General features: G+C 45.4%; 1 protein-coding gene across 2 annotated transcripts in view; it reads right to left on the bottom strand.

The window, feature by feature from the left end:
- The window catches only part of LOC137522787 (clathrin heavy chain 1-like), a 152331-nt gene that overhangs the window by 115279 nt on the left and 9662 nt on the right, over positions 1-27390 (bottom strand). Inside the window, exon 1 of one of the 2 annotated variants that reach the window (XM_068242879.1) lies at positions 3406-3543. The exons of the other annotated variant lie outside the window; for it this stretch is intronic. Within the exon in view, the coding sequence (XP_068098980.1) occupies positions 3406-3528 (123 nt within the window). The 5' untranslated portion in view covers positions 3529-3543. Of the gene's footprint in view, positions 1-3405; positions 3544-27390 lie in introns of those variants that run through there. 2 annotated transcript variants of the gene reach the window in all.

Genomic DNA, 27390 nt, shown 5'->3' with positions numbered 1-27390 from the left:
GCTCTGCCATTTAACCTCTTGACGACCAGCTAACGCCGATTGGCGTAAACTGGTCGTCTGCGGGTTACCATGGAAACGGCCGCTCGAGCGGCCTTTCCATGTCAGTTCACGGAGGGTGTCCACGTGAACAGCCGGAAAGCCGCCGATCGCGGCTCGCCGGCAAAATGTCAACACGCGGGGAAAAAATCCCCGCTGTTTACATCATACGGCGCTGCTGCGCAGCAGAGTCGTAAGGCAGATCGGCGATCCCCGGCCTCTGATTGGCCGGGGATCGCCGGCATATGATAGGCCAAAGCCTATGTTACAATGCGCAGGATGGATATCCGTCTTGCGCAGCTCAGAGGGGAAGGGAGAGGGAGGGAGAGGGACAGAGCGCCGAAAACGCTGCGGAGGGGGGCTTTGAAGAGCCCCCCCCCGCAAAGCGCAGCAAGCCGGCGGCGATCAGACCCCCCCAGGAGGACATCCCCCTAGTGGGGAAAAAAGGGGGTAAGTCTGATCGCCCTGGCTCTATCCTTATCTGTGCTGCGGGCTGGAGAGCCCACGCAGCACAGATCATATGAAAATCCACTGGTCATCAAGTGGTTAAGCGGATTTTCAAGATAAAATTCGCCATGAACACTCCTTTTATGAATTTTCACAGTAAAATCTGCGGACAGACATTTGCTATATTTGCCCATTACTAATCCCAACCAATATTTATTAAAAAAAAAAAAAAAAAAATAATAAATAAACTCTAAAATCTAGACTAAAGCTATAAGCCAATATCCCCACCACTAGATTAGAAATAATGCTGTATGATAATATAAAATACAGTCCTGGCCAAAAGTTTTGAGACTGTCAAAAACATTAGTTTTCACACGTTTGCTGCTAAACTGCTTTTAAATCTTTGTTTCAGTTGTTTATGTGATGTACTGAAATATAATTATTAGCACTTCATACGTTTCAAAGGCTTTTATTTGACAATTACATGAGATTTATGCAAAGTGTCAGTATTTGCAGTGTTGGCCCTTCTTTTTCAGGACCTGTGCAATTCCACTGGGCATGCTCTCAGTCAACTTCTGGGCCAAATCCTGACTGATAGCAAGCCATTCTTTCATAATCACTTCTTTGAGTTTCACAGAATTAGTTGGTTTTGGTTTGTCCTCCCGCCTCGAGGAATGACCACAAGTTCTCAATGGGATTAAGATCTTTAAGTTTTCAGGCCATGGACCCATGGCCTGTCAAAAAATATTGGAAATGAGAAAAGTTGGCGCTTACGTTTTTATAATAGCAATTTGCATATACTCCATAATGTTATGAAGAGTGTTCAGATAAATTGCATAGTTCTTTGCCAAGAAAATTAACTGAATCCCCAAAAAAACCTTTCCACTGCATTTCATTGCTGTCATTAAAGGACCTGCTGAGATCATTTCAGTAATCGTCTTGATAATACAGGTGAGAATGTTGACGAGCACAAGGCTGGAGATCATTATGTCAGGCTGATTTGGTTAGAATGGCAGACTTGACATGTTAAAAGGAAGGTGATGCTTGAAATCATTGATCTTCCATTGTTCACCATAGTGACCAGCAAAGGATCACATGCATCCATCATTGCGTTGCATAAAAATGGCTTCATAGGCAAGGATATTGGGGCTACTAAGATTGCACCTAAATCAACAATTTATAGGATCATCAAGAACTTCAAGGAAAGAGGTTCAATTCTTGTTAAGAAGGCTTCAGGGCTTCCAAGAAAGTCCAGTAAGCTCCAGGATGGTCTCCTAAAGAGGATGCAGCTGCAGGATTGGAGTGCAACCAGTGCAGAGGTTGCTCAGGAATGGCAGCAGGCAGGTGTGAGCGCATCTGCACGCAGCAAAGAAGCCACTTCTCTCCCAAAAAAACACCAGGGACAGATTGATCTTCTGCAGAAAGTATGGTCAATGGACTGCTGAGGACTGGGGCAAAGTCATATTCTCTGATGAAGCCCCTTTCTGATTGTTTGGGGCATCTGGAAAAAGGCTTGACAGGAAAAGAAAAGGTGAGCGCTACCATCAGTCCTGTGTCATGCCAACAGTAAAGCATCCTGAGACCATTCATGTGTGGGGTTGCTTCTCATCCATGGGAGTGGGGGCTCACTCACAATTTTGCCCCAAAAAATACAGCCATTAACCATTTAAGGACCAGCAGTCTCTGGGCACTTAAAGACCAGAGACCGCTCGTCCAATCCCGACAAAATTCTGACGAATCGCCGCACATACCCGCCACAACCGCCGTCATCGCCGCTCGCCGAGACCCCCAGGACATAGACTCTGCCGTCTCTATGACGGCAGAGTCATGTGAGCCGGTCAGGAGCCACTTTCATTGGCTCCTGACCCTGTTTTTCAATGTAAGCCAATGGGAACGGCTTGCATTGAAAGACAGGGCCAGGAGCCAATGAAATCGGCTCCTGACCCGCTCACATGACTCTGCCGTCATAGAGACAGGCAGAGCCTGTGAGATGCGGCGAGAATCGTTGGGTTTGAGCGGCGCGATTGGCGTGGAGCAGCGGAAACGGCGGATGCGCGCTGCAGACAGTGATTGAGATCTACGCCCTGCCAGCCAGGAGCCCACCAATACAGGGCGTAGATCTCAGTCACTGCGGTCCTTAAATGGTTAATAAAGAATGGTACCAAAACACCCTCCAACAGCAACTTCTTCCTACAATCCAACAACAGTTTGGTGAAGAACAATGCATTTTCCAGCACGATGGAGCACCGTTCCAAAGATCTTAATCCCATTGAGAAATTGTGGTCATTCCTCAAGAGGCGGGTGAAGAAACAAAAACCAACTTATTCTGAGAAACTCAAAGAAATGATTATGAAAGAATGGGTTGCTGTCAGGATTTGGCCCAGAAGTTGACAGAGCATCCCCAGTCGATTTGCAGAGGTCCTGAAAAAGAAGGGCAAACACTGCAAATACTGACTCTTTGCATAAATCTCATGTAATTGTCAATAAAAGCCTTTGAAACATATGAAGTTCTAATAATTATATTTCAGTACACCACATAAACAACTGAAACAAAGATCTAAAACAGTTTAGCAGTAAACTTTGTGAAAACTCATATTTTTGACAGTCTCAAAACTTTTGGCCAGTACTGTATGTACTTTGGTTGCATGCTGATTGTTATCCCTACAAATCTCATAAAACTGACTTTAATGATCACAGATTGATTTATGATCCTCGAGAGCAGCCTAAATGAAATGTCAAGCAAGTAAATAAAAGCCACATTTCTAGCTATGTCCCAGGAACAGCTACTACACTGCAAGCCAAAACATTTTTGTTTTTGTTTGTTTTTTTCCTATTGTGTCTTTGTGATTACAAAACTCCTGTGCTGTTCCTTGTCTAATGGAAAAGAAAGTGCTTTCATTTTCCTCTGTCAATCAAATATACCTGCAGGGATGATCTGATGGAAGGTCTGCAAGACTGAAAGCTATAGACACCAACAAAAGAACATACTGCCAATGCAATGCATGTACAGCCTGAGGAGGCTAGATCAGCAGACCTGTTAGCCATTAGCAGTTAAAATAACAGATTCTGTTTACTGCAGAGTTTTCTTAGTGAAGCAGTACAAGGCAGTCTGCTGTATCAGGGACATTCAGTCACAGCTGGGATTACTCTGAAGAATTTTGTAGAGTGAACATCTGCTTCCTAAAAAACCAACAAAAGCTAGGATACATCAAAAAGACAAAATATGCCACTGTATGGAGACTTCCGGGGGAGAGATTGCTGAGAGAAATCATCCCCTGAATACCGCAAGGACTTGCTAAAATACCACTTGGCAACAAACCAGTCCATCATAATGCATCTTTTACCACACAGATCTCAGTGCTTTTGTTTTCCTTAGAACAGCGTTATTACTCCTCACTAACTCATATTATGGTTATGGTCATTTGCTTTAAATCCCCAGTTCAGGCACAGTTCCTATAGGCACATATATATATTTCACATTAACTACCGGTATTCATAAAACATTTTGTAAAATAATCAAAGAAAAATTGCGGTCCTTGTAAAATAAACAAAAACCACCTACCAATGCAGTTCAGAGGTTCTTATGGACTGACAATTGACATTAGGGGAAAAATAAATAAATTATGATTTCTGACCCCCAAAATCCTTTCCATCTCCTTGCTACTCGAAAACAGAAATTTCCCTTCTTATAACAGAAGGTATTTGCAATTATTCAGATAGGAGGGAATATATGAGGTGTCCCACAATGCATCACTGCTGAATATGCAAATTGTCATTTTCTTGTTCCTGACAGCTAAACACACCTCCAGAACAGCTGTAATGCAATGATGTGTCAGTTTGTTAATTATACAGAGCCACACTAATCCAACATGCATACAGCCTGCTCCAGACTGGTTGATATATACTGTAATTAACAAATGGTTTGCATTCCTGGAGGCGTTTAGCTTTTAGGGACAATTTGCATAATCAGCAGTGATGCATTGTGGGACGCCTTATATGCTCACTCCAACCTGAATAATCGCAAGTGCCGTCTGTTTTAAGAAGGCAGGTTTTGCATATTATTTTTAGTAAGAGGGTTTTTGGTCCTTTATAGCCCTTTAAGTTCAATACTCACCTTAAGATAAATCGGGGAACCTCACAGCGACGTCTCCCGGCAAACGAGGTTTCCTAATCCATCTTCCTTCCTGCAGGAACATGTAACAGCACACAACAGGCGGAAACGGGAAATCCAATCCATCATGATGGTCATTATCACCGCGCGTCGCCACATGTCGTTCATGTAAATCGCAAGTCTGTACCCACATGGCAACATTGTGGAAGTGATCACTGGGGGTAATTTGTAACTCTGGTTACCAGAAGTCTTTGGCTTTGTTTCAACTTTAGTGACGCGCCTGTCTCAGAGTGCTGATTGAAAAATTGCATCTGAATCCCCCTGCAGTGCCAATGTGTGGCAATGGGGATTCAGATGCATTTTATCTCTCCCACATGCGAATCTGAAAGAGATTTCAATAACGGTGATGAAAATTTGCATTGAGCATTAGGAGTGCAATGTGAAGCATACAGTCCAATTGACGTACACATCACTGCCACTGTAAACGCACACGTTGTCTGGAAAATGCACAGCATGCTGCGACTTATCCTGATGGAAAATGCCACGCCACACACAATGCGATTACATTATCCATTGCGACAGAACCAACAGATGCCGTGTAAAAGAAAAATTAAGGCCTGCACCCACTTTGCAATTTATCAGACTATTTTCCAGACAACCGGCAATTTTCTGAGCGACAAGTGGTCGTTTCTGCGATCTTGCAATATGGGTACAGGCGCACAATCATACCAATGTTGTTTAGCGTTGCGCAGCAATAACGACCATCACTGCGGATCAGATTTTTAAGATCTCCGACAACTCCCACGTAAAGTACTGCAATCACTTAAAGTATCATGCGCGCCCGCTGGTGACGTCCCTCATACCCGCTGGACGGAAGATGGATAGCTGGGTGAGCGCACATCGTCAGGGAGACGTCGCTGGATACATCTACCTTCTATCGCGAGGCGAGTATTCAGCTTTCATGTGCGTACAAACCTGTGATGGATGTCGCCCGTCAGTGATAGGGACCTGGTGGAACACTTGCAGGGCGGCAGTCGGGGGCTACAGTACACACGCTCGAGGCGGTCATTATCGGCCACTTCAGCCGACTTTGATCATATGTTTGTACTTAGCTTAACCACCCCTACAGTATAGCTATGTCCTCTGTGACTTAATCTAAGCTACGAGGACGTAGATAAAAGTCTTGCAGCTTAAACACAGCTGTGCACACCATCTGATGCAGCACTAATTAGTGAGAGGAATATATGTTACGTGGGTCAATAAGATTGCTTTTTACCAGTGCATAGTGAAAAATACACATTGTAGCATTATTTCAGAATAAATATCACCATAAATTGTGATAGGAACATAATCTAAGTTTTGTGATAAATGGTAGAAATAGCTAAACAAAATTTGTGTTTTTTACAGTAGCACTTTTTATTTTTAAACTGGAATTTGTAAAACTGATAAGTAATGTGTTTGTTTCTATTTTTCCTATTAAAATGCCAAACAATGAAGGCCTAGTTTGTTGTGAAAAAATAGGATATATATTTAATTTACGTGTTATAAGTAGGGATAAAATTATTGATGATTAAATAGGGACAAGCTAAAATGTCAAAACTGCTCTGGTCAAGAATGGGGAAACCAGGTCTGGATGTGAAGTGGTTAACCTCCCTGGCGGTTTATTTATTTTGCTAGGGAGGCTGCAATGTGGTTTTTTTTTAATTAAAAAAAAAATATTTCATGCAGCCAACTGAAAGTTGGCTGCATGAAAGCCCACTAGAGGGCGCTCCGGAAGCGTACTTTCGATCGCCTCCGGCAATCGAAAGTAACAAGATAGGCCGCAATGAGCGCCATGGCGACGAGCGGAGTGACGTCATGGACGTCAGTCGACGTCCTGACGTCAGAGCCGCCCGATCCAGCCCCTAGCGCCGGCCAGAACTGTTTGTTCCGGCTGCGCTGGGCTCGGGCGGCTGGGGGGACCCTCTTTCGCCGCTGCACGCGGCGGATCGCCGCAGAGCAGCGGCGATCGGGCAGCACACGCGGCTGGCAAAGTGCCGGCTGCGTGTGCTGCTTTTTTCAGAAAGTAAATCGGCCCAGCAGGGCCTGAGCGGCGACCTCCGGCGGCATACCCCGAGCTCAGCTCGGGATTACCGCCAAGGAGGTTAAAGCAGCAATACCTCATGGAGGTCCCAAGGACAGGATACCACATGGTGTAATCTCTGCAACTGGGACACATACAGTAAGAAAAACCCCTAAAAGCTTTTATCTCCTATAAGCACAGTCCAAAGAAAAAACTAGCAAAAAAAAAAAATAAATAAATAAAAGCGCCTTACAAATCACATTTTACATCTCGATTGTAACGGTGTTGGACAAACAGCTATGTACAGTTGTTTCCAAACATTTTTGAGGTGACAGTTGGTAATCCTTCCTGCTGATACCCAGTGCCCAAACTAAAATCTTTACAGGAACCTCTGTTGAATTCTCACAGCTCACAGTGGGGAGCCTTCCACTCAACGTCCCCTCCTCTTTCCGTCATGGAACACGCTGAAACCAGCGCAGGAGATTTGGGCGCAGCCGGCGCCACCATAGACTGTAATAGGAATTACGGCTATAGCAGCCACAGGGAGTAACTTTAGCTCCGCCAGAAGACGGAGCTGAAGTTACTTTTAAAACATAATAATTCGGCTTCCAGGGATTGCTGGAAGCCGATCTATTTCATTCCCCACTATCCATGGCGGCCTGGAGGGGGAATAGTATTTAAAAACGGCCGGGACTTGTGCGCCAGCAGGATCAGCCATATACCGGCTGTATCCTGCACCCAAGTCTCCATCGCCGTTATCTCTCGTACGCTACATTAGTGCCAAACTACTAGACAAATATCTTTAAATCCTGTCTCCAAGATAGCACTCAGAGAAAACACCTCAAGGATAAGCACAAACAAAATGCATATAGTGTAGCCAGTTTCAATTATAAACTATAACCCTTCAGTGACAGGCATACATTTCACATACAGGGAGTGTAAACATAGAAGGGGTCCACCACCTGTGGGCACAGGCACTCCCCCCCCATATGTCCCAGCTCACCGATTAGATGAGCATATAAAATAGGCTCAGTATATATATCAATAGCATATAAAATAGGCTCAGTTCAAACTCTTAACCCTAACCTACAAAGCTCTCCCCAATCTCTCTCCCCTGTACATCTCCTCACTAGTCTCCAGATACCAACCCAACCGCAATCTCAGATCTGCACACGAGCTTTTATCCTCTTCTACAATTACCTCCTCACATTCACGTGTACAAGACTTCTCACGTGCCTCACCCCTGCTCTGGAATGCCCTTCCACAACACATCCGCCACTCTCCCACCTTTGAAATCTTTAAACGCTCCCTCAAAATCCACCTTTTCCGACAAGCATATTCTCTAGCTTAGGCCATGCACCCACTAAATAACCTAATTACGCACTGCCTGTACATATACTGTATACATCCCCACCTCTTGCTTCCACCCCATTCCTTTAGATTGTAAGCTCACAAGGGCAGGGCTCTCACCCTTTTGTGTCGTGGAATGTTATTAATTTAATTGCTTGCACTCTGTTAGACATTTATACATTTTAGTCATCATGTTAAATCAAATTGTAATCAGCAGTGCTGTATTTTGTATCAGTGTTCATATTTGATGTATATTATTGTCTGTATCATTATGTATCCCGTTTGTTTTCTTACATTGTACAGCGCCACGGAATATGTTGGCGCTTTATAAATAAATAATAATAATAGCCAATGTCTACCACCCGGGCTTTCCACATAGATATAATCTGCAAGCAAACTCAAAGAGAACCGACCATGTGTAAAACCACTTTTTAATACTTCGATTAAAATTCCGTATTGGCCGTACATGTTAAAACAAGATAAACCAGGGCTGTGGAGTCGGTCCAAAAATCCACCGACTCCTCAGTTTAGGATTCCTCCGACTCCTCTAATTTGCATATTACAATTTTGTTGATTAAAAGTATGTAACATGAAATTCGTCTCATAACTGCCAACGCTTAGGAATTTTACAAGACAACTGAAGTGAGAAGGATATGTAGACTACTATATTTATTCCCTTTAGACTAAAACTAGTCCTTAGTAATAGTACTTGTAAAAGGTACAAACCGGAACAAAGAACATCTATCAGGCCCTAGGCAATGTAAGTGTGGGTACATGTAAGAATGATGTGCAGGTACTCTGCAGGGGAATGAGGAGATTGTAAACAGACAACACCTCTGTGTTCAATGTGCACAGCATTCTCAGTGGATTCCCTGCAGCTCTGTGAGGAGTGCATATGTAGAGTATAGTACTACTGTGTAACAAAGTAAACCTGAGACAGATGAAATTAAAGTTTTATACATACCTGGGGCTTCCTCCAGCCGCCTTCAGGATAATCAGTCCCTCGTTGTCCTCCTCCACCACCTGGATCTTCTGCTATGAGTCCAGGTACTTGAGCCAGTCTGGCGTAGTGCGCATGAACACACTCCACCGCTAGGAGCATACTACACCTGTGCAGCACTATTGCGCAGGTGCAGAATGTTCCTGGCTGTGGGAGTGGCATGCGGCCGGACTGCGCTGACTGGCTGAATTACCAGGACTCATAGCAGAAGATCCGGGTGGTGGAGGACAGTGAGGGACTGATTAGCCTGAAGGGGGCTGGAGGAAGCCCCAGGTATGTATAAAACTTTACTTTTCATCCGTCTCAGGTACCCTTTAATTTGTAGTCACCAAACCAAATTTTAATAACATATCAAATTATTTGATTTCAGTGCATACATTTGCATAAATCAGCATCAGTGCAGAATTATTTCCATCTCATTGACCATCTCTATTAGTGACACAGCTACACATCAGGCTTTATTCTTACAGCATAGATGTTATTTAGTATATATAAGAGATTCCTGTGTACGCATCATATATACAGTCACAATCAGATATGTATATCTGACCTTAAAAATACGGGGACTGCTTTATTGAAGCAGCACAAGTAACTAATTTTGATTGGTTTATTTCATTTTTGTGGACTAAGCACAGCTATTACTGTATATATACATTATTTTTAATGACTATTATCTGAGAAATAGAACATTTTATCATATTTTCTATTTTAATTACAGTTACAAATTCATTAGGAGTCGGAGCATTTTTTCCCGACTCCAGGCACCCAAAATTGCCCGACTCCACAGCCCTGAGATAAACAGCATTGCATATCACCATCTCCTTGTCTGGATAGGACCTCAGCGTCTGGCCTCTCATCCTCCTCACGGACTCACAGCGTGTCTCCGTGGCTCTGCCCTACCGGTTTCGTCATGTCACATGACTCATCAGGGGCATGACTCATCCGCAGGGATTGACGTGAATGGAGGCAGAGCTGCAGCTCAAAGCTCTGCCTCCATTCACGTCAATCCCCGCGGATGTCCGCCTCTCCCCCGCGCCTCTCAGTGAAGGAAAGCTGAGAGGGGTGGGAAGAGGCAGCGATCAGCGGGGATTGACACGCATGGAGGCAGAGCTACAGCCCAAAGCTCTGCCTCTATGAAGAAGCGGTCCCCGCATTTTCCCATGGGGATTTGGGAGGTTTAAAACCAGCAATCTGCCGCGGGGATGCGGCAATTAGGGCGAAACTGCTGAATTAACTGTTACATAAAATGTGGCATTTAACCACTTCAGCCTTCAGTGTCGTTTCACCTTATGCATCCAAGCAACATTCACCTCCCATTCATTCGTCAATAACTTTCTCACTACTTATCACAATTAAATGATCTAGATCTTGTTTTTTCCGCCACCATTTAGGCTTTCTATTGGTGGTACATTTTGCTAAGAATTACCGTATATACTCGCAAGCAAGCCGACCCGCATATAAGCCGACCCCCCAACTTTTTCCTGAAAAACCAGGAAAAAAAATGATTGACCCTCATATAAGCCGGGGGTATGAAATGCTGGCCGTGTGATCCCCCCCAGTGTGTCCCAGTATAGTTAGTATAGTGGCCAGTATGGGTAGGTAGTGCCCAGTATAGCTAGTATAGTGCCCGGTATAGCTAGTATAGTGCTCGGTATAGCTAGTATAGTGCTCGGTATAGCTAGTATAGTGCCCCAGTATAGCTAGTATAGTGCTCGGTATAGCTAGTATAGTGCCCGGTATAGCTAGTATAGTGCCTGGTATAGCTAGTATAGTGCCCGGTATAGCTAGTATAGTGCCCGGTATAGCTAGTATAGTGCTCGGTATAGGTAGTATAGTGCCAGGTATAGCTAGTATAGTGCCCGGTATAGCTAGTATAGTGCTCAGTATAGCTAGTATAGTGCACAGTATAGTTAGTATAGTGCTCGGTATAGCTAGTATAGTGCCCCAGTATAGCTAGTATAGTGCTCCAGTATAGCTAGTATAGTGCCCCAGTATAGCTAGTATAGTGCCCCAGTATAGCTAGTATAGTGCCCAGTATAGCTAGTATAGTGCTCGGTATAGGAAGTATAGTACCAGGTATAGCTAGTATAATGCCCAGTATAGCTAGTATAGTGCACAGTATAGGTAGTATAGTGCACAGAATAGCTAGTATAGTGCCCCAGTATAGCTAGTATAGTGCTCGGTATAGCTAGTATAGTGCCCCAGTATAGCTAGTATAGTGCCCAGTATAGTGCTCAGTATAGGTAGTATAGTGCTCGGTATAGCTAGTTTAGTGTCCAAGTATAGCTAGTATAGTGCTCGGTATAGCTAGTTTAGTGCCCAAGTATAGCTAGTATAGTGCTCGGTATAGCTAGTTGAGTGCCCAAGTATAGCTAGTATAGTGCTCGGTATAGCTAGTTTAGTGCCCAAGTATAGCTAGTATAGTGCTCGGTATAGCTAGTTTAGTGCCCAAGTATAGCTAGTATAGTGCTCGGTATAGCCAGTTTAGAGCCCTAGCATAGTGCCCCCGCCTCACTCAACTCTCCCCCCCCCCCCCCCCCCGCCGCTATCAGCTTACTGAGCGGCTTCCTCTATTCCCCTCTCTGTCTCCTGGCATGTAAATAGTTCACAGCAGCTCGCTCCACGGCGGCTGCTGTGTGATGACAGGAAGCTGGAGGCAGAGCGGTTTCCTGTAACGGTGTATCGCCGTTACTATGGAAACCGCTCTGCCTCCAGCTTCCTGTCATCACACAGCAGCCGCCGTGGAGCGAGCTGCTGTGAACTATTTACATGCCGGGAGACGGAGAGGGGAATAGAGGAAGCCGCTCAGTAAGCTAATAATAGCAGCGGCGGACACGGGGCGGGGGGGGGGGGAGGCGGCCTTCCAAAACGAGACTCGCAAGCAAGCCGACCCCCCAACTTTTTGCCCACTTTTGGGGGGGGGTCAAAAATTCGGCTTGCTTGCGAGTATATACGGTAATTTTATTATAAATCAATTTTAACAGGATTAGGAAACAAATAGAAAAAAATGCATTATTTCTCAGTTTTCGGCCACTATAGTTTTAAAATAATACATGCTACCGTAATTAAAACCCAATGTATTTTCCCATTTGTCCCGGTTATTACACCGTTTCATGTCCCTATCACAATGTATAGCGCCGATATTTTATTTGGAAATAAAGGTGCATTTTTTCAGTTTGGCGTCCATCACTTATTTCAAGCCCATAATTTAAAAAAATAATAATATTATACTTTACTACATACATAATCATAAAAAAAAAAAAAAAAAAGTTCAGTCCCTAAGGTAACCATTTATGTAATTTTTTTTTTTTTTACAAAGATAATTAATACCTATTGGGGAGTGTGGGAGGGAAGGGGCTAATTTTAAAAAGTAACAAAATGTCATTATCTGAAAAATGTTATTTACAGATGTAATTGTACTATTTGTCCACAAGATGTCCTCGCAGCTCACTTCTGCATGCGGAAAGTTCCTCCGCAAAGCGGAAGTAATGAATGGATGAGACAGAAGGGTATTTGTGAAAGATGGAGCCGTCTTGCTGACGGTGTTGGTCTTTCATATGGGGACTTAGATCAATAAATGGGAACTTTGTTCCCATTCATTGATCTCCGGGCTAACGGAAGGCGACGGGAGCCCGCGCGACCGCACGCACCAGGCATCGGCGGCAGTGTAGCCTATCTGGACGGATATATCGATCCAAATAGGCTTAAGCGGTTAAGTAGTTAAAATAAATAAAAACAATTGTAATAAACGTAGTAATATAGCATTGTGTGGCTCATATACACATACATACACATATATACAATACACACACACACACACACACACACACACACACACATTACTACATAGTGGCCAATATATTATATATTGATTTCTGTAGTATTTAACCTGTGATGTTAAGGTCACTTTTATTGAAGCTTACAGATTATACAAGCTCATGGTGAAGCAGAACTCCTAGGAGTGTGTAAAGGACTTAAATAGATCAAACAGCCCTCTTACTAAGATCCTACGCTAAGGTGAATGTTGTCTTCTTAAAACAAAGTATTTGCGATTACTCAGGTTGGAGTGAGCATTTGAGGTTGAGCATGTGAGGTGTATCACGATGCATCACTGCTGAATATGCAAATCATCCCTTTATTGTCCCTGCTAGCTAAACACCCTTCCAGAATCGCTGGAATGCAATGATGTGTCATCTTGCTAATATTACAGAGCCAAACTAATTTAACATGCATACAGACTTTCAGATTGGATGATCCTTATCAGAACATTGCATGGATTAATATGGCTCTATGTGGTAGGACTTGAAACACTCAGAGCTAGCTGAAAGTGGTCTATACGCCCACACCTTATTGGAATGACGACTTCCAGTTAATTTTGAACAGTTTTTGGACTAAAAGTGGTACCGAACATCTGCAAGCGGATGGAAGGTTGGTCAGTGGCTTCTAATTCTGTATTGCTTGGAACAGTACAAAGTTGGGCGAGGGTGGCAGTAATGTATAACTGATTTTTGATCCACTTTCCAATAAGATCTGGCCAGAGCATCAACTTGCTTCCAAGTACTCCTAAGGGCTCTTTCACACCAGAGACCTCTTTTGGCGTTTTAACGTAAAGTCTATACTTTGCGTTAACCAAGGTAAAAGGAAAGTCCATAGACTTTCATTTTACCTTTCACACCCGATGCTGCGTTTCGATGCGTTGCGGTACGCCGCATCCCGGCGCATTTCATCGGCGGGAATCGGCGCTTCCCCTTCGGGTAAATTAACTACTACCGCAGCTACTCAGCGGCGCACCGCCGATTCCCTACGATGCTGCAACGCCTGCAGGAGCCGTTCTCCTGCACGTTTTGAGTGTGTAACCGGCCTAAGCATTACCATACCACTAGTGACCCATCATACACCACTGACATAAGTGAAGTAACTGGTTTTTGATACACTGTCTACCAAAACTGACTAATTTAGTTCAGGGCTGTGGAGTTGGAGCAAATTTTGGGTACACTGACTTCTAATAAATGTAAACTGTAATTAAAAGAGAAAATATGATAAAATGTTCTATTTTTCTTATAGCCATCATAAATAACATATGTACGGTAATAGCTGGGCTTAGTCCACAAATATGACAAACTAATCAAAAAAAGTCACTGTATTTTTAAAACCCCATATACGTATCTGAACGCGACTATCTGATGTGTACACAGCAATCTTTTATATACAGTGGAACCTTGGTTTGCGAGCACGATTCTTTCCGGAAACATGCTTGTAATCGAAAACGCTCATATCGAAGCAAATTTCACCTTAAGGATTAATGTAAACTCAGATGATTCGTTCCACCATCCAAGAACAGTTATAGAAAAATATTTAATACAAAGTATCAAAAATTTTAAAATGAATTTCACCATAACTAACAGTCATTGCTAACTGGTGGTTCTCTCCAAACCTTTTTATTTGTACATGTGGCTTTAACAAGGAACGTTTCCAATGACAGTTGCTTTTGAGGATTTCATAGAAATGTGACTTTGTACAGTCACTACACTCAGATTAAAGAGAACCCGAGGTGGTTTCTAAGAATGATATCCACACACAGAGGCTGGGTCTGCCTATACTGCCCAGCCTCTGTTGCGATGTAGTGTCCCGCCAGCCCCCCCCTGCGCTCTGCTATGCCCCCATAAATCACAGCCGCGCTTTCGACACGCAGCAGGCTATGTTTACCTATGTAGTGTCACTCTCGCCGCTCCCCCCGCCTCCTGCATAGCTTCGGTCCCCGCCCGCGTCCCTTCCCTCCCCGCTGATTGGAGGGAAGGGACGCAGGCAGAGACCGGAGCTATGCAGGAGGTGGGGGGAGGGGGCGAGAGTGACACTACATAGGTAAACACAGCCAGCTGCGACACGCTGCGTGTCGACAGCGCACCTGTGATTTATGGGGGCATAGCAGAGCATGGGGGGGGGGGCCTCTACATAGCAACAAAGGCTGGGCTGTATAGGCAGACTCAGCCTCTGTGTGCGGATATCATTCTTAGAAACCACCTCGGGTTCTCTTTAAGTATAATTATTATTATTATTTATTTATAAAGCGCCAACATATTCCATGGCGCTGTACAATGTAGGAAAACAAACAAGGGATACATAATGATACAGACAATGATATACATCAAATATGAACACTGATACAAGATACAGCACTGCTGATTACAATTTGATTTAACGTGATGACTAAAATGTATAAATGTCTAACAGTGTGCAAGCAATTAAATTAATAACAGTCCATGACACAAATGGGTGAGAGCCCTGCCCTTGCGAGCTTACAATCTAAAGGAATGGGGTGGAAACAAGAGGTGGGGATGTATACAGTATATGTACAGGCAGTGCGCAATTAGGTTATTTAGTGGGTGCATGGCCTAAGCTAGAGACTATGCTTGTCGGAAAAGGAGGGTTTTGAGGGAGCGTTTAAAGATTTCAAAAGGTGGGAGAGTGGCGGATGTGTTGTGGAAGGGCATTCCAGAGGAGGGGTGAGGCACGTGAGAAGTCTTGTACACGTGAATGTGAGGAGGTAATTGTAGAAGAGGATAGAAGAAGCTCGTGTGCAGATCTGAGATTGCGGTTGGGTTGGTATCTGGAGACTAGTGAGGAGATGTACAGGGGAGAGAGATTGTGTAGAGCTTTGTAGGTTAGGGTTAAGAGTTTGAACTGAATCCTCTCATTAATTGGTAGCCAGTGAAGAGCTTGACAGAGAGGGTCGGCAGAGGAAGAGCGAGAGGAGAGATGAATGAGTCGAGCAGCAGAGTTCAGTACAGAATTGAGCGGTGTTAGTCGGTTAGTAGGAAGTCCACCAAGCAATATATTGCAACAGTCCAATCGAGATATAATAAGAGCATGTACTAAACATTTTGGTTGTGTCATGGGAGAGAAAAGGTCGGATACGTGCTAAGTTTTTCAGTTGGAAATGGCAGGAGCTGGTTAGAGAGTTAATGTGAGGAGTAAATGAGAGAGAAGAATCAAATATTACCCCCAAGCACTGTGCTTTGGGAACTGATGTTATAGACGTGTTAACATTTATTGTAAGATCAAGCAAAGGGGTGGACAGGGATGGTGGAAAGACTATTAGTTCAGTTTTATTCATATTAAGTTTTAAGAAGCGAGAGGACATGAAAGAGGAAATAGCGGACAGGCAGTCGGGAACCCGTGTGAGGAGGGAGTTATGGTCTGGGGCCGAGAGGTACAGTTGTGCATTGTCTGCATATAGGTGGTATTGGAAACCAAATGAGCTGATTAAGTTACCAAGACCGTGCATGTAGATGGAGAAGAGGAGGGGACCGAGGACAGAGCCTTGAGGTACCCCTACAGACAGAGGATGTGAAGAGGAAGCCTGATCTGAATAAGAAACAGTGAAGGACCTTCCAGAGAGGTAGGAAGATATCCAGGAGAGAGAGAGGTCCTTTATTCCTATAGATGAAAGGATCTGTAGGAGTAGAGTGTGGTCGACAGTGTCGAATGCTGATGACAGATCTAGAAGAATGAGTATGGAATAATAGCCTTTGGATTTAGCTGTGAGGAGATCATTAGCTACTTTGGCGAGGGCTGTTTCTGTGGAGTGGTTTGGCCAGAAGCCAGATTGGAACTGATCAAGCAAGGAATTTGCAGATAAATACAATTAAGTACAATCCTACAATGCCAAAGGGAGAAGAACCATTAGCTCAGTTGTGACACGTGTAAACACTTCTTGATTGTATATCAAGACGTTGCTTGTATATCAAGTCACAATTTCTCAAAAATGTTTGCTTGTATTTTAAATTGCTCCCAAACCAAGTTACACTCAATCCAAGGTTTCAATGTATTGTAAATTACATCTCTGCTGTAAGCATAAAAGCTTGATGTGTAGTCATGTCACTAAGAGATTGTCAATGAGATGCAAATATTTCTGCATTGATGCAGCTTTATGCCCAAACAATTTTTGCAAAGGCAGTGTTCTCCCCAGAATTTTTTTCCAGCCGGGTGGCATGAAAAAGTAGCCGGGTGAGGCGAGATGAGAGAATGCAGGGTCGGCGTTTCTCTGCACAACTCTGCTTACAGCAGAGAAAAAAGGTGAGCCGATGACAGCCGGGTGCTCACCAAAACTAGCCGGGTGGAGCACCCGGCTTAAAAAGCCTGGGTAGAACACTGCAAAGGTATGCACTCCCTTTGTTCATGAAATCAATTAATTTGATATGTTGTTAAATTTGGGGTCGGTGGCTACAAATTATACAATAGTACTATACTCTACATATGCACTCCCCGCAGAGGAGCAGAGCTGAATCCACTGAGAATTATGTGCATTCACATCATAAACGCAGAGGTGTTGTCCATCACCCATAAACCTGGTTCAGATTGTGCATGAACAATGTGTAATAGAGGAACATGGTTTTGCATGGTATAGTCCTGTAGCGGTGGCCCAATGGGAGGAGCTTGAAGTAGCGACTGCCTGGGTGGGAGGGGTCACGGGAGATCACAGTGGCCCTCTTCCTCATCCTAGCGGAGTGGAGGAAATCAAGAGGTGGAAGAGGAGACCCAATGATCTTCTCTGCGTCAGTTATGACTCTGCAGTTTGTGCTTGTCGCTGGCCGTTGCCCCCCCGTACCAGACAATGACTGAGGAGCCGAGGATGGATTCTATAGTGGCAGTATAGAAGCTTGTTAGCAGTTTCCGGGGCATGCCGAATCTCTTCAGTTGGCGCAGGAAGAACAACCTCTGCTGAGATTTCTTCTGGACTTTGGTGGTGTTCTGCCCCCACTTCAGGTTGTTGGTGAGAGTCGTGCCGAGGAACCGCACTGATGTCACCCTAGAGACTTCGGTACCCCCGATGAGGACAGGTGGGAGGGTTCCTCCTGAAGTCTATGACCAGTTTAACTGTCTTTGCGGCATTTAGTACTAGGTTATTGTCTCTGCACCAGTTGCAGATTCTCTCGACTTCGCTGCGGTATTCGTGTTCTCCGTTGCTGCCAATTAGGCCGATGATAGTGGTGTCATCTGCAAATTTGATGACTTTCACAGAGTCGGCTGATGAGGTGCAATTGTTGGTATAGAGGGAGAACAATAGTGGTGACAGTACACAGCCTTGTGGAGCCCCTGTATTGGTGATTCTAACTTTGGAGTAGCAGTTGCCGAGCTTCACCTGTTGCGTTCTGTTTGTCAGGAAGTCCTTGATCCATGTTCGGAGGGTGGGATCTACTCCGAGCTGCGTCAGATTGGTGTGCAGGATGTCCGGGCAGATCGTGTTGAACGCTGAGCTAAAATCCAGGAACAGAATCCTAGCGTAGGAGGCAGGGTTGTCCAGGTGCTCGGTGATGTAGGCCAGGCTGGCATTGATGGCGTCCTCCACGGATCTTTTTGCCCTATAAGCAAATTGGAGCTGGTCGAGGTGGGCGTCCGTGTACCTCTTCAGGTAGGCAAGGACCAGCCGCTCAAGGAGCTTCATAATGTTGGAAGTTAGGGCCACCGGTCGGAAGTTGTTGTGCTCAGTGCTGCCGGGTTTTTTGGGGACTGGTACAATTGCGGACCGCTTAAAACAGGAGGGGACTGTGCCGTCCGATAAAGAACGCTCGAATAAGGAGGTGAGCACAGGGACTAACTGATCGGCACAGGTTCTCAGGCAGTTCGACGACACTCCATCTGGACCAGAAGACTTCCTGGGATTCAGCTTCCGGAGGTGCCGGAGTACCTCTAGTTCGTGAACAACAACAGGAGCCAGGGCGCCAAGTTCACCCGCAGGGGGGGTCCCCTTAGCCATGGCTGTTTGGTCCTGGTTAGGTTGTTGCTCGAACCTGCAGTAGAACTCATTGAGTTCCTCCGCCAGCCTGAGACTCGGGGTCGCAGACTGAGGTACGGGTTTGAAGTTTGTGGCTGCTCTCAGGCCCTTCCATACCTCCCGTGTATTGTTTGATTGGAGACAGAGCCCCAGCTTATCGGAGTAGGCCCTCTTTGCTAATCGCAGTTCTCTTTTCAGGGCGTAATGGCATTTCTGTATTTCTCAGGGGAGCCAGACCTGTGCGCTTCCTCCTTGCGTTTCCGAAGTCGGCGGAGCTTGTCATTAAACCAAGGCTTGTTGTTGGGGAAGACCCTGAAGGTCTTGGATGGAATACACGCCTCTTTGCAGAAGCTAATGTAGGAGGTGACATTCTCAGCCCATTCCTCGAGGGAGGGTGCCACCAGGGTCGACCAGTCGGTGGTATCAAAGCAAGCTTGGAGTTCCAGTTTTGCCTCTGCTGTCCATTTTTTGGTGGTTTTGACTGTGGGCTTAGAGGTCTCCAGGAACCTCCTGTAAGTGGGGATCAGGTGGATTGTGTTATGGTCGGAGCTATCCAGGGGGGCTCCTTGGATGGCCTTGTATGCGTTCCTATGGACCGTGTAACAGTAGTCCAGGGTGTTACCGTTCCTGGTGGGGCAGGTTATGTGCTGCTTGTAGCGGGGCATCTCATGTAGGTTCGCCTTGTTAAAGTCGCCCAGGATGATGAAGAGGGCCTCAGGGAAGGATGTATCCAACCGCGAGATACAGTCACTGAGGGCTTGCAGTGCAGACTTGGAGCATGCGTCAGGAGGGATGTAGACCCCAACAAGGACAAGGGAAGAGAACTCCCTGGGGGAATACTGAGGCCTGCAGTTTATGGCCAGAAACTCAACATCTGGGGTGCAGGTCTTGTTGAGAGTGGTGATGTTGGAGCACCAGGAGGTGTTGATGTAGATGCAGATACCCCCTCCTCTCGTTTTCCCAGAGAGGGCCACGTCACGGTCTGCTCTTAGGAGGTTGTAGCCAGGCACGTGTAGAGAGCTGTCAGGGATGCTGTCGCTCAGCCAGGTCTCAGTGAAACAGAGAACAGGGGTGTTCTTGCTGATCTGGGGTTTGCTGCCGAGTAGTAGGAGGTGGTATTTGGGTTTAGAGCAGAGGGTGGCATGGGCTGCAGCAGAGTCTGAAGACTGGTGGAGGATCACGGGGAGCGGGGCAACGAGCACACCCGGGACAAGTGGTGGGTCACAAGGAGCTGTGCAGGGTCACAGGGAGCGGTGCAGGGTCAGACTGCGGCAGTGCAGAGTCAGACTGCGGCCTGACTTGACATTAGGCACAGCACAGTATATGGGGTCCAGGAAGGTGTTGTGGAGCAGACAGCACCGCGCAGTATAGGGCCCAAGTAGGTGGTGTTGAGCAGGCAGCACAGTGTGAATGTGAATGGCCCCGGTGGACGGTATGGAGGCACAAATCGATGGTATGGAGCAGGCAGCACAGTATGTTGTACGAAAGATGGTATGGAACGGGCAGCACGGCACAGTATGTGAGACAGTAGATGGTATGGGGCAGGCAGCACCGAAACCGTAGATGGTGTGGTGGGTGGCATACAGTACAGGCCCGCTAGAGTCCGAGGTGCAGCGGCATGCAGTACAGGCCCAAAAGTGGCCTGAGGTGCAGTGGCATACAGTACAGGCCCCTAAGTGTGAGGTGCAGAGGCGTACAGTACAGGCACACTAGTGTTCTGGGGGGTGCAGGCACAATAGTGGTCTCAGGTGCAGTGATACAGTACAGGCCCAGTAGTGGTCTGGAATGCAGGTGGCATGCAGCACAGGCGCAATAGAGTTCTGAGGGGCAGGTGCCCTACAGTGCAGGCATACAGTATGGGCACAGTGGGAGTTCAGGGTGCAGTAGTATACAGTACAGGCATGGGTGGAAAGCTGGGGTGCAGAGTGGCAGACATAAAAGACCAGCAAGTGATGGTGATGGCAAGTGATGGTACACCCATGAAAAAGTTTGTAGCTCACTGTTTCAGGATGGAGAATGCAGGTCCAGAGTGCAGCACACCAGGTCCAGAGTGCCGCTCGCCCTTCCTGAACGCAGGCCTGTGATCCTGCTGGGTTGATGTTGCTGGCCATAGGAGCCGGTTTGCTGGGGCTGGTTGGAGCCAGAGGGACAGCGCTGGACTGGTGGTAGAGGAGGAATGCTGCCAGCCGGCGACTTTACTTCTGGGGCGTGGGGCCTGGTGTCCACGTGCTTGCGGCCGTCTTGCCTTCCAGGAGCCGAGAGGTGGCGGAAGAGGAGCCCCACAGACTGCAGAGGAGAGGCGGCAGGAGGAGACCATCCGCAGCGGAGGTGGGGAAGCGGCAGGGGGCCCAGAGAAGCAGAGCCGAAACTGCCACCAGCCGCTGGGAACAGTGAGGCGGCAGGAGCCCGGTAGTGGTGGCAGCCAGGGGTCCGGAGCGGAGACGACGTAGCGGGATCCTGTGTGTCTGTCGAGGCTGGGAGAGCAGAGCAGGAGGGGACCATAAGGCAGGAGGAGACCATCCGCAGCGGTGATGGGGAGGCGGCAGGAGGCAGGGCGGTTCCAGTGCTGATACAGGGGCCCAGAGAAGCAGAGGCCGAGCAGCCACCAGCCACAGGGAACAGTGAGGCGGCAGGAGCCGGGTAGCGGTGGTGGCCGGGGATCCAAGAAGTGATGGCAGCGGGATCCCGTGTGTCTTGCCGAGGCTGGGAGCGGAGAACAGAGCGGTGGCGGCAGACGGGCCAGAAGTAGTCCGATGCGGCGGCTGGAGCCCGATGTCGAGTCGGCGTGGGACCTGATGTTCGGCCCGCGCTGGATCAGATGTGCCAGGTGAGTGAAACTATTTAGACTACAGCTAGACTGCTACTACTAAAAACTGCTGCAGCTGCTACAACTACGTAAACTATAAAACCAAATGAAAAAAAAAAAAAAAAAAAAAAAAAAAAAAACTACATAAAACTACAAAACTACATACAAAAAGTCAGGAGCCATGTGACCGAGGCGACCCGCACAGGCTACTCTACAGCTACAGTCATGGACGAAATAGTTGGCTCCCCAAACGTTTTTCCAGAAAATCAAGTATTTCTCAAAGAAAAGTATTGCAGCAACGTGTTTTGCTTTACGACATTTATTCCCTTTGTGTGTATTGGAACAAAAAAAAACAAAAAAAAAAACAAAACAAACAAAAAAAAAGGGGGAGGAAAAAAGCAAATTGGACATAAATGTCACACAAAACTCAAAAAGTGGGCTGAACAAAATTATTGGCACCCTTTCAAAATTGCAGATAAATAAGTGTTTTTTAAAGGGAACCCGAAGTGAGAATAATATGGAAGCGGACAGATTTATTTTCTTTTAAGCAATACCAGTTGACTGGCTGCCCTGCTGGTCCTCTGCCTCTTTCAACCATAGACCCTGAACAAGCATGCAGCAGATCAGGTGTTTCTGACAATATTGTCAGATCTGACAAGATTAGCTGCATGCTTGTTTCTGGTGTAATTCAGTTCACAACTGCAGCCAAATAGATCAGCAGGACAGCCAGGAAACTAGTATTGAAGAAAAAGAAAATAAATATGGCAGCCTCCATATCACTCTCACCTCGAGTTCACTTTAAGCACGTGATGCTTTTTTAACCACTTAAAGAGACACTGAAGCGAAAAAGAATATATGATATAATGAATTGGTTGTGTACTATGAATAATTACTAGAAGATTAGCAGCAAAGAAAATATTCTCATATTTGTATTTTCAGGTATATAGTGTTTTTTCTAGCATTGCATCATCCTATAATATGTGCAGATTACACAACACTCAGCATTCAAAATGAGTCTTTCAGAGCAGTCTGTGAAGTAATTAACTCTCCTCTAGCAGAGGAAAAGTAAATAGTCCAGGAACAGTTGAGATAATAAAAGTCAGATAACAGCTCTCTCCACCACCAAGTTAAGGCAGCCATACACTGGTCGATGTGCCATCAGATCGACCAGCTGACAGATCCCTATCTGATCGAATCTGATCAGAGAGGGATCGTATGGCTGCCTTTACTGCAAACAGATTGTGAATCGATTTCAGCCTGAAACCGATCACAATCTGTTCAGCTGCTCCTGCCGCCTGTCCCCCCCCCCCGTATACATTACCTGATGCGGGCTCCCGGGCGTCTTCTCTGCATCTTCTCAGCGCTGCACCCGCTCCATCCCGGCGCTTCCTGTGTCACTCCGTGACCAGGAAGTTCAAATAGAGCGCCCTCTATTTGAACTTCCTGGGTCACTGCAGTGACCCAGGAAGCGCCGGGATGGAGCGGGTGCAGCGCTGAGAAGATGCAGAGAAGACGCCCGGGAGCCCGCATCAGGTAATGTATTTTTCATCGGATCGGCCGCCGCTAGCGACGCGCACTTAACCGCGGGCGATCGAGGGTAATTTCCCGCACGGCGCGATCGACGGACCGATCCGATTTCGGGAGGAAATCGGATCGTCGGCGGCGTTTACCGCGAACGATTGGCAGCAGATTCGATCCCAGGATCGAATCTGCTGTCGAAACGGCCGGGAATCGGGCCAGTGTATGGCCACCTTAAGTCGGAGAGCTTAATAGCTTTTTTGCATAGAGATAACAACTGGAGTTTCTCAACTCTTCCTGTACTGGAAACAATTAGACTGATGTATCTGATCTTAATGTTTTTTTTCTTAGCTGTACTACACATACAAATCATAATATTTTTTTTTCGCTTCAGTGTCTCTTTAAGGACAAGCAGGCGTATTAAAACGTCCCACTGGAGCCTCTTAACAGCTCCAGGGCGTTTTTGTAAGTTAAGCAGCGCTGCTGCCGCTGTGCACGCTCCCACACGTGTGCGTTCCCGCGAGCGTGCATGTGAGATCAGTAAAACAAAAAACACAACACAGACAAAAAACACCTTTATTTCCAAATAATATATTGTCATGATACTTTGTAGTAGGGACAGAATTTAAATCTCGTAATAACCAGGACAAATATGTAGATAAAATGTGTGGGTTTCATGTACAGTAGCAGTGTTTCTATTAAAACTATAGAGGATGAAAATGGAGACATACTGTATTTTTTTTTCTTTTTATTCCCCTTGTTTATGCCTTTAATACTGCATAGAAAATAAAGTAAATTACTGAAAACAAATATCAACCCCAAAAAGCCTAATTGGTGGTGAAAAAAACAAGCTATAGATCATTTCATTGTGATTAGCAGTGATTCAGCTATTGGCAAATGAAAGGGATGAGCACCAAAAAGTGAAAAGCACTCTTGGGTAAAAATCCCTTTGGGGTGAAGTGGTTAAACTGACCAGGGGCAAGTAACAAGTGTGGGCAATTTAAAAAAATAAATAAATAAAATCACACCTCAAAGCAGATAAATAGGAGAGAAGTTCACTTATGGTGTGTACACACTTGAAAGATAAATGTAAGATCACAGACCAATTTTACCCCCTTCCATGTAGTATGAGAGCCATACTCTACACTGTCTATTCTATTGAGCTGAACTCCCCATCAGATAAAAATCTTTGCAAGATGCTGCACACAAAGATGCTGTACACATTCAAAAGATCAGTATCTGCAAAAGATCCGTTCCTGCAAAATGCATTCATAGTCTATGATATCTGCAGATCCTCAAACACACCTTGTTTAACAGACTTTGGCCTCAATTCACTAAGCTTATCTCCTGTCTTTAATAACTCTTCTAGAGTTGTTACCATGGTGATAAGGCATGTAGTATTCAGGAAACATTTTACCTCAGGCAAGCCTAAAGTTAACTCTTCTGTCTTTAAGTTAACTCTCCAATCCTTAAAATAACTCCAGAGTTAAAGACAGGCATGTGAAAATAACTACAGAGGAGGTAAAATAACTACAGAAGAGGTAAAATAACTACACAGGAGGTAACTTAAGGAATGAAGAGGTAAGATAACTCTCTCACTGTGTGGAGGTAAGTTTTCTCTTGCCTTATTATCTCCAGCATGATCTTAGTGAATTGAGGCCTTTATCTGCTAATCTGACATTCATCTGCAGATCTGAAGATCCAACCTGGTGGATCCGTTCTGCAGATGAATGTCTGTTAAATAAGGTGTGTATGAGGATTTGCAGATATCATAGACTATGAACGCATTTTGCAGGAACGGATCTTTTGCAGGAACAGATCTTTTGCAGATACTGATCTTTTGAATGTGTACAGCATCTTTGTGTGCAGCATCTACACGTGTGTGTGTGTGTGTGTGTGTGTGTGTGTGTGTGTGTGTGTGTGTGTGTGTGTGTGTGTGTGTGTGTGTGTGTGTGTGTGTGTGTGTGTGTGTGTGTGTGTGTGTGTGTGTGTGTGTGTGTGTGTGTGTGTACACACGTGTGTGTGTGTGTGTGTGTGTGTACACACACGTGTGTGTGTACACGTGTGTGTGTGTGTGTGTACACACACGTGTGTGTGTGTGTGTACACACACGTGTGTGTGTACACGTGTGTGTGTGTGTGTGTGTGTGTGTGTGTGTACACACACGTGTGTGTGTGTGTGTGTGTGTACACACGTGTGTGTGTGTGTGTGTGTGTGTGTGTACACACGTGTGTGTGTGTGTGTGTGTGTGTGTGTGTGTGTGTACACACGTGTGTGTGTGTGTGTGTGTGTGTGTGTGTACACACGTGTGTGTGTGTGTGTGTGTACACACACACACGTGTGTGTGTGTGTGTGTACACACGTGTGTGTGTGTGTGTGTGTGTACACGTGTGTGTGTGTGTACACACACGTGTGTGTGTGTACACGTGTGTGTGTGTGTGTGTGTGTGTGTGTGTGTGTGTGTGTGTGTACACACACGTGTGTGTGTACACGTGTGTGTGTGTGTGTGTGTGTGTGTGTGTGTACACACACGTGTGTGTGTACACGTGTGTGTGTGTGTGTGTACACACACACACGTGTGTGTGTACACGTGTGTGTGTGTGTGTACACACACGTGTGTGTGTACACGTGTGTGTGTGTGTGTGTGTGTGTACACACACGTGTGTGTGTGTACACACACGTGTGTGTGTGTGTGTGTGTGTGTGTGTGTGTGTGTGTGTGTGTGTGTGTGTGTGTGTGTGTGTGTGTGTGTGTGTGTGTGTGTACACACGTGTGTGTGTGTGTGTGTGTGTGTGTGTGTGTGTGTGTGTGTGTGTGCACGTGTGTGTGCACGTGTGTGTACATGTACGTGTGGGTAAAGCATGGACAACAGAAAGAGGAGAGAACTGACTAACTGACTAAGTCCATCTCCAGATATCTAGATTTGCCCATGTCCAAAATACGCAACATTATCAAGAAGTTTGCCACCCATGGCACTGCAGCTAATCTCCCTGGGTGTGGACGGAAGAGAAAAAAAATGATGCAAGGTTGCAATGCAGGATAGCCCATATAGTGGATAAGCAGCCCCAAACAAGTTCCAAAGAAATTCAAGCTGTCCTGCAAATTCAGGGAGCATCAGCATCAGCGCAAACTGTCGACATTTAAAATAAAATGCAACTCTATGGCAGGAGACCCATGAGGACCCCAATGCTGACACAGAATTAAAAAGCAAGACTACAGTTTGCCAAAATGTACAGTACTGCCCATAATTATTCATACCCCTGGCAAATGTTGACTTAAAGTTCCTTTTATCCAACCAGCTAGTAATGTATTGATGGGAAATGACATGGGTGTCTCCCAAAAGATAAGACAACGTACAAGAGGCATTGTGGAAAAAAAAGAAAAAACATTTCTAAGCTTTTATTTACATTTGAACAAAAAAAGTGTCCAGTCCAAAATAATTCATAACCTCTTTTTTTCACTTTCCTTTTTTATTAAATGTTTTCAAGTAAAACATCATAGAAAAGATACATTTTTATATATCACATAGTATCGTAATCAATCATTAATATGCGGAAAATTACAGCTATACAGTAATAATAATTTTGTAAATTATCATACCCTTCTCAATAATCAATAAAAAAGCCTTTATTGGCTATTACAGCAATCAAATGCTTCCTATAATTTTTTGCATGTCCCCAGATATTTTTGCCCGTTCTTCTTTAGCAATGAGCTCCAAAACACTCAGGTTGGAGGGTGTTCTTGCCATCACTCTGATCTTTAGCTCCCTCCACAGATTCAATTGTATTCAAGTCAGGGCTCTGACTGGACCACTCTAAGGCCACATACACACATCAGACCATAGTCTTTGGAAAATGAAAGATCACAGACCAATTTTACCCCCTTCCATGTAGTATGAGAGCCATACCTACACAGTCTATTCTATGGAGCTGAACTCTCCATCAGACAGAAATCTTTGCAAGATGCTGCACACAAAGATGCTGTACACATTCAAAAGATCAGTATCTGCAAACGATATGTTCCTGCAAAAGATATGTTCCTGCAAAATGCATTCATAGTCTATGATATCTGCAGATCATCATACACACCTTGTTTAACAGACATTCATCTGCAGATCAGATCCACCAGGATGGATTTTCAGATCTGCAGATGATTGTCTGATCTGCAGATGAATGTCAGTTAAACAAGGTGTGTATGATGATCTGCAAATCTCAGACTATGAATGCAATTTGCAGGAACGGATCTTTGGCAGGAACAGATCTTTTGCAGATACTGATCTTTTGTG

This window comes from Hyperolius riggenbachi, chromosome 1 (genome assembly GCF_040937935.1).
Source record: "Hyperolius riggenbachi isolate aHypRig1 chromosome 1, aHypRig1.pri, whole genome shotgun sequence".
Taxonomy (NCBI): Eukaryota; Metazoa; Chordata; class Amphibia; order Anura; family Hyperoliidae; genus Hyperolius; species Hyperolius riggenbachi.
This window is presented reverse-complemented; position numbering and strand designations above follow the sequence as displayed.